The following is an 8,188-nucleotide window of genomic DNA, read 5'->3' on the forward strand; positions in this document are numbered from 1 at the left end:
TCAGTAGTATGCTATATTTACTTGGATTGGATTGATACAAAAAATATCAGTACAGTCCATTCCTAGCAAGAAGAGTTAGGGCAGGTGTGTCCAAACTTTTCAGAAAGCGGTCAAGATTTAGTAAACTGAAAACGTGTGAGGGCCGACTATCCAGCCTGACAATCTTAGAGCAGTCTACGCAATGTACCCACTGTCAGTGGTTTGCGGTGCTTGGCGACGTCGTAGCTCACCTTTGTAACATTTTCGTCACGCAGGGTACTGTGAAAAAGCGCTGCTGTGGCTCAGAATGTAGAGCGCTCGTCCTGGGATCAAGAGATCGCAGTTTGAATCCCGGCTCCTCCGTGTTACATGTCGAAGTGTCCTTGGGTAAGACACTGAACCCCTAATGTCCCCAATAAGCAGGTTAGCTCCTTACATGGCTGCACGGCCGCTATTGGGAAATGTGAAGGACACTGTAAAGCGCTTTGGGAAGTCTTGACTTGAAAAGCCTATATAAATGCAGATCATTTCATTTCATTTGCTGTGCCGTCAATCAATAATTTTTTTGAAAACAGCTAGTCTCTAGGCAAATTAGGCAGACGCAGTTGTTTTTCCTGATTTCGGTGAAAAATACTCCAAATATTCACTTGTCTTGGAAGCAGCGGGCCTCACAGTCAACTTCCCTTTTTATATTTACAGTCCCCATGTTGGAAATGGGATGGGTTAAAATCTGGGCCACCTATTCATTTTCTGACAGAGGCCGCAGGCCAGTAAGAATTTGATCAAGGGCCGTGACGGGTCCCCAGGCCGGACTTCGGACCTACTTGAGTTAGGGTGTTTCAATATGCTAACGTTCAACACAAATATAACTGTAAATTCATAAAATTTTATCTGCTCCTCCACAGAAATCGGCTTCATGACACGTATGCAAAGACTCTGTTCCAAGAATTAGGAAAGCAGTCATGTTTTTACAGTGGTGTCAAACTAAAATAAACTAATAAACAAATTATATGATGGCAATTGAGTTATTACATACCTACTTAATCAAGACTTAATCAAGGGAAACTCAGTTTGGAAAATACTTTTGTATTTTACATATTTTTAAATGCAACCACTCATGAGCAACTTATCTTAACATATCAGAATATTGAAATCCATTAATTCAGTTAAAAAAAAACTTTCAAACAGATCTTGCATCACACATTAAACTACATTCATTTGAAATGAGTATTCAACATATGTAAACCGCAAAAAAAAATAAATAAATAAAAAAAAGTAAAAAAAAAAAAAAAACAGCATTGTGTTTAATACCCACTCTGACACAGAACTGAATTTATTTTTATTTCGTTGTTTAGCAGCCAATAGCAGCCATACATTTAAGTACATATACCGTATTTTCCGCACTATAAGGCGCACCTAAAAGTCTTAATTTTTTTCAAAAGCTGACTATGCGCCTTATAATACAGTGCGCCTTATATATGGCTCAATATTAAATCGCAAGGTCTCGCAACTTACGCAACAGCCGCCGACTCGATTTCCCCCCGAACGTGGAGTAGTCCGCGGTGTATGCTGGGATTTATATACCGGCGTTTCATTGGCTAACCAATGTGTCAATCATCATTTGAATCAATCGCTATTGGCTAAAGTTATTAGGAGCCTCAGATAGGCTAGAGGGCCGAAACAAACCCTGCAATTGGCCGAAAAAGATGTGTCAATTATCCGTTAAATCGATCGCTATTGGCTGAAGTTATTCGGAGCCTCGGATTGGCTAGAGGGCCAAAACAAACCCTGCAATTGGCCGAAAAAGATGTGTCAATCATCCGTTAAATCGATCGCTATTGGCTGAAATTATTCGGAGCCTCGGATAGGCTAGAGGGCCAAAACAAACTCTGCAATTGGCCGAAAAAGATGACTGAATAGCAAGCTTGCTAAACTACGCCATAAAGAAACATGTTTCATTAGTCTGTATTTGTAAATATTTTACTCTCCTGGATTTACTACACTCACAGTTGTAAGAAGACCATGATTGCGTATCATTATTGAACGTGAGAACTTAGGTGAGCTTATGCGGCTTTATATTTTTCCGGTATCTTGTTTTAGAACGATCTTGACGTTGCTGAGATGAGTTGAGTGAATTAAACTCAATTCCAAGTGTTTATTGTCATATGCACAGTAAAGTTGCGAGGGAAAAAGAAAATAGAAACTAAGGAATGGTTGGCATTTCTTGAATCCCAAGACTTTAACCTTCCGAATGATATTTGAAATGATGCATTTGAGTGACATTGTACGGACACCGCATCCGCACGTGTCTACGACACGTATTTGCTTCTTTGCAAGCTTTGAGAATGTTAAGGGGGTAATCAGTTTGACTGAATCATCTGACTGTTTTGTCGACGTTCCCATTGTAGCGCCTTATAATCCGGTGCGCCTTATCTATGGAAGATATAGGACCAAAAACTATTTTTTTGGGGGTGCGCCCTATAACTCGGTGCGCCCTATAGTGCGGAAAATACGGTAGTTAAATGATAAAACGCATTGGTCACAAATATTAAAAAGAATGCATTTTACAAAAATGAACAGATTAAGCTTAAAATACCACATGCCTCTTTAAATTTAACAACATTTCATTTTGTAATTTGAAATAAAAACATACCAGTGATTTTATTAATGGTAAATTAGTAACCCTCATTTTTAATCCTGACACCTTAGACCTTGTATGACTAAAACACATATGTGAGATTATTTATTTTAAATTATTTAGTAGTAAATGGTTTAACAATCTTAACTATTTAAATTTGAGGATCCAAAAGAAAACTGAAGCTATATTAGAAAAATGTGGAGAGTGAAAAAAAAGTGAACAAGGGAGAATAAGAGTAAGAGAGCAAGAGAAGGAAAGATGAAAAGAAATAAAGAAAAAGAACGAGAGAAGTGAAAAAGAGATAGTCAAAGAGAAAGACTGGGTGTGAAAAATAGAAAAGGAAAGAGTGAGAGAAACTGGGAAAAGAGGTATAAAGAAGGAGAAAGTAATGTGAAAGAAAAAGAAGATAAAAGGGAGACAAAAAAAGATAGCGAAAGTCATAAAAATGAGTGAGAGAAAAAAGCAGAAAAAGATAAAATAAAATAGATCATGAGAGAGAGAGGGCGAGAAAAAAAGTGGCGCTTGGCTTTGGTAACATCAAGTGGAGACATTTAAAACTGCAGCTAGTTTTTCTCTAGAGCAGTCTCGCGGGCCAGATTAAATCCCTAGGACCAAAAGAGAATCAAAAAAGGGTAAACAATGTCATGTGAAACTGAAATAAGTGTTTCTGGAGTGTCTGGTTAAATTAATTCTGAGGCCACATCGTTGGCTCATTTACAAGAGGAGGAATACAACTTAGTCCATTATGTCAAAAGGTGAAAGACTTCATAATGGCTTCTTTGTCAAATTTAAAACTGAGGAAAGCTTTTGATGACCGCAGGATTTCAAATTCTTTTTGATGGGCAGTCAGTTGACCATTCAAAGATACATCTGTAGGAAGATATGTTGGTTTAGAAGACACTACAGCAGAAGGAGACAGATACATACAAAGACAACATCAGCTTTACATGCAATCGGACTAGTGCCGGAATTTGGGTTATGTAAAAACTGGGTAAACATGCTTTCTTTTATTTTCGGATTATTCTTGAAGGTAAACCCATTCGACCAATTTTTATCAATGTGCATCATAATTTCTTATGACAAGTGGTCAGTGTTGGGAATAACGCTGTTAAGTAACAGCGTTATTTTATTTCAGTAACGAGGTTAATATAACTAATTGTATAATGCCGTTACAGACGGTCAAAAACGATGCTTTATTTTGAACAAATTGAGATAAGGCGTGTTTGCGTGGACGGGTGTTTACTTTTGTCTTACTCGAAAGTAAACCATAAACAACTGTAAACATTAGGGGGGACACCTCACATGCTCATTTAAAGTGGCACTATAGGTATAGTAGTTTTTATGTTTTGAAGCACATAACATCACACAAAGAGTTTGGATATATCACTTCATATTGTTTTCCTGTTGACCTTTATTGTGAAAAAAATATTTGAAGTGCAATTTGAACAGTTGTCTCAAATTGTGAGTTTGATTTATTTATTTTACACTGCAGTGATAAACGAACTTTATACTCTTGAACTGTTTACCTTTGTTGTAGAGATGGTGATTTATTCAGTAGTGAAACTCACTTTACATTGTTTTACAGTTGACTTTTGTGGTGAACAAAGTACAGTAGCATATGTCTACCTGATTAGCTGTTTCAGGTTGTGAGAGTTACATTTAGTTGATTAAACTCACTTTAAATTGTTTACTCCTGATTGATATTTTACGATATAGTTTATTGTTTATTTTTGGTGCACTTCAGGTGTAGGAGAAATCTGGTCCTTGTGAGGTGCAATGAATATTACAAGGTTCTATAACATGTGTCAACACATGTCTGTTCTTCTCTTTTTAACTGACTCAAATACTGTTCGGAGAATTTAATCTCATTACTACATAATTTAGATGTAAAAAAATAATAAAGAACAATGCTCAGTGTTGAACAAGCTGTTTTCACCTTATAGCAAGGTGTTCATATGGTCACACAAAACATACCGTACCTTTGTCAAATATGTCCTGAAGTCTTCTGGGATGAAATCGTTTATCATCTTTCTGTATGGAAAGCAAAGTACATGACAATAGCTGATAGGTCAAATAAATTCATACCAGAAATAAATCAATTATTCAATATAAATTGTACTAACTGTTAAGATTTTAACTGGCTGGCTATTGAATCCATTTTCATTGACTACTTTCTTTAATAAATGGAATGATTCTTGGCATTTCTTCCCATTGCTTTTCAAGTGTTGGCTCTAAACAGTAGGAAGAAAGTTAGGAGGCAACCAAAAGAGCCATTAATATAGGCAAATTATGGTTTTGCCCAACTACTGCTGAATTTTACACCTCATTCAAACTGATTGTAGTTTTCACATGGTCACTGAAAGAAACAGGGTTCTTAAATTTTTTGGGGGCCAAATTCAAGCACTTTTCAAACCCGTTTAAGGCCAATTTCTCCAGTACCTTCAAAGGAAGAAATCAAGTGGCATTCGAAATTGTTTTGTTTTTTTGTCAACTTTGATGACTAAAACAAAGTCGCTATCTTGCTGCTAGCACATACTTTGTGCTATTTTGGGGTATTCCTATCTATGATCTACAATATTTTTGTGTCAATGGGCTGCTATAAACAGACATCAATTCTGCCTCAACAGCGCACACGCAGCTTGGCTATGTCACACTTGTTTACAAACACGGAAAGGGCTCGATAGGTGTTGGGTAATAATTAAGGTCAATATATAAATGACACTAAAAAAATTTAAAAAAAATAAAGCACGGTATGTATGAAAAGCAGAAAAACAAGCCGAATTTGGCCCAATTTTAATGATATTGATTGTTCCGAAGCAGATTGCATTCAGTCTTTCAATCTTAGAGACTGCTGATCTTTTACTTTTTGTTTTACTTTATTTAATTGACATCTTTTATTAGGATCAGATTCTAAATCGCTAGAAATAGAATTGTTAATTTTTTTTTTTTGCATTTTATCATTCAGTTATAGAAGTAGAGTTAATATTTTGAATTTGTATTGGTTTAGCATTCTCAGGCATTTTGCATTATTGTTTAACTTTAAATCTGTTTAGTGTGTAAAACGCTAAAATTGTTTTGTATTTTACAACTTTTTTTGTTGATCCGTGAATCTTTTGATTTATATTCCATGTGTTTTTCAGGGATCCCTGCAAAACACGTGAAATTACTAAATAATTAGGTGCATACTGGTTTATAATAACTAATAATATATAAATAAAAAACATAAAATCTGAGGAGCTGTTTGGGAGCCAAAATTGGCTCTTGTCAATGAGCAGAGGCAAAAGAGCCAATTTTTAATTATAGCTGTCCTCTTGAGTGCGACCAGTAGGAGACCTGATGCTTCACATAACATGCCATATTGACAAGCCACCACAGCAGGCGGGTCAGCATCATTTTCATGTATTTTTGTATCTTTTACATTTTATTTATTGCGTGTTCTATAGAGTCAGACTTCCAAGAAATGGCAATGGCAACAATTTCTAGCATTTTCATAATACCCAAAATTCAAGCATTTTCCTGACTTTGAAAACTCAATATTAAAATTAGAGCATTTTCAATGATTGCAAGCACCCGCAAAAAAAGAAAAAGAAAAAAGAAATGGGGAAAAAAAAAAAAAAAAAAGTAAAAAGTAGTAGGCAGTTATGAAACTCATGCGGTGCATAACATATCCGATTAGATTATGGGCAAACAGAAGGTCGTGTTGAAAGGGATATCCATTACAGTGTATTTAAAAGCCCGTCTAGGAAAGTATTTACCACGTTGCCTGGTATGGTCTTTTAAGCGTCAGAAGAATAAGAGAACTGAAAAAATAAACCATGTGAAATTATTAGAGATTGCATAGTATGCCAGTTCCTTTATTTTTTTTGACTATTATTGCGCACTGTTATTTGTTGTTTTGACCATTTTGAAATATCTACATTATTGTCACTATCAGCCAATCATTTTGCTATCCTTTGATTTTCCACACCCTTTAGGGGCATACCTGCTTTTTGTAACCTAGGAGGTTTAATAAAAAGAAAGGGTTTAGGGGGAAATCTGTATCGGAGATTTGTTTTTTCTCCCTGTTCTCCTTTCGAGTTCAAAATCTATGAGTCTTCTATCCTTATTTTCAGTGTCTACTAGTCTTCTGACTTATCAAGTCTAGACTATTACAGACTACAGACTATTACACCATCCCCCTGATCTAAAACTTACAGGAGTCTGAAAGTGACATTATTCTAACATAAATTGTACTTACTTATGGTAAAAGATTTAAAATCATGAAAATTTAAAGACTTTTGGTATGTGCTTTTTTGCCTTAATTGAACAGAGAAAATTACAACCTAATAAAAAACCCAAGGGAGAAGAATACAAGGAGGAAATCAATTCACCTTACGAGAATTACATTATAAATTTCCTCCCAAAAATTCTAAGGATGCACAAAAATTATCAGTCAGATGTTATCAGATCAATAACACACAAATATGATGTCACAGTTAGTTATTGGGTGAAAGAAAAAAAAGACCAGATAGCAAGTTACCTGTAGCAACATATTGATAGTTAATCGGTTGACAGTACTTGAATTAGATGTGGAAAAATATATAAATTGACAAAATAGGCTCTTCAGCCTTCTCTCATTTAAAATGTAATACAAAAAGATATTCAAGGTTACATACTAAATGAATCACATTAGGTATGCTCGGTCACATTTACCCAAGCATCTGAAAGATGTTATTGTAATGTCTGCTAACCAAGGTCACATTTTGTCTTGGCTCACGATGCGGAATTGCACAAAGGACGCTTCCTTGACAAAGAAACTTTCTGCAATTCATAAATGATAAGTCGCGCACAGCTGTTATGGAACTTAACAGGCCAGAGAGCGCTCTCTCTCAGCTGCAGGACGTTTTCAACAAACCTGCAGGGAGGTGTTTTGAAAGTTGTGAATTACAGGTATACACTGATACTGTATTGTCCTACATCAAAACCTGTATAGAAAATGTCACAAAAAATAAAAATAAATAAATAAATAAATAAATAAAACCAGGGTCTTTCTGGACCAAAATCCTGGATGACGTGCAAATATCGAGCTATCATAAAAAAACATAACATCCCCTTTCAGGTCAAGGCCCTTTACTACATGGCCAGGGCTGACCAGAAGAGAGGCGTTGCCAAGGATACCCATGCGATGGGAATTGAGGATCACTTTGCTGCAAATGACCCAATGAGGATGTGGCAGGGATTTTAAAAGATCCAAAACTCCGAGGGCCACAAACTGGTGACTGTTGGGGCTAATGCTTCACTGGCAGACTTATAGTATTTATTTGCCGGCTTTGATGTTGTCAGGTTGCCAGAAGCCGCAACACAGACACTAAGAACCACCAGCAGAAAACTGGAACTTTAGGAGCATGAAGTGAGATGTGTGCAATGAACTGAAAACCCTAAAAAGGCACCTGGCCTGGCTGAAGTACCAGGGAGGGTACTGAGAGACTGTATAGACTACCTGGCTGGGGTCTTCTTCAATATCTTCAACCGGTCCATGTCACAATCTACCGTTCCACCCTGCCTCAAAACTCCACCATCATCCCCATCCCA

General features: G+C 36.4%; 1 protein-coding gene across 6 annotated transcripts in view; it reads right to left on the minus strand.

Moving 5' to 3' along the window:
- Nucleotides 1–1,045: 1,045 nt before the first annotated feature.
- The window catches only part of dcp2 (decapping mRNA 2), a 31,349-nt gene continuing 24,206 nt past the window's right edge, over nt 1,046–8,188 (minus strand). For 3 of the 6 annotated variants that reach the window (XM_088355693.1, XM_088355688.1, XM_088355692.1), the window contains 3 exons: nt 4,741–4,848; nt 4,597–4,648; nt 1,046–3,517 (listed from right to left, as the gene is read on the minus strand). In XM_088355693.1, coding sequence (XP_088211819.1) covers nt 3,366–3,517; nt 4,597–4,648; nt 4,741–4,848 — 312 coding nt within the window. In that variant the 3' untranslated portion in view covers nt 1,046–3,365. The remainder of the gene's footprint in view (nt 3,518–4,596; nt 4,649–4,740; nt 4,849–8,188) is intronic. The other 3 variants (XM_088355689.1, XM_088355691.1, XM_088355690.1) reach the window with 3 other exon arrangements.

The sequence above is a fragment of the Urocampus carinirostris genome, chromosome 16, assembly GCF_059441175.1.
Source record: "Urocampus carinirostris isolate Australia breed hairy pipefish chromosome 16, RoL_Ucar_1.0, whole genome shotgun sequence".
Classification (NCBI taxonomy): domain Eukaryota; kingdom Metazoa; phylum Chordata; class Actinopteri; order Syngnathiformes; family Syngnathidae; genus Urocampus; species Urocampus carinirostris.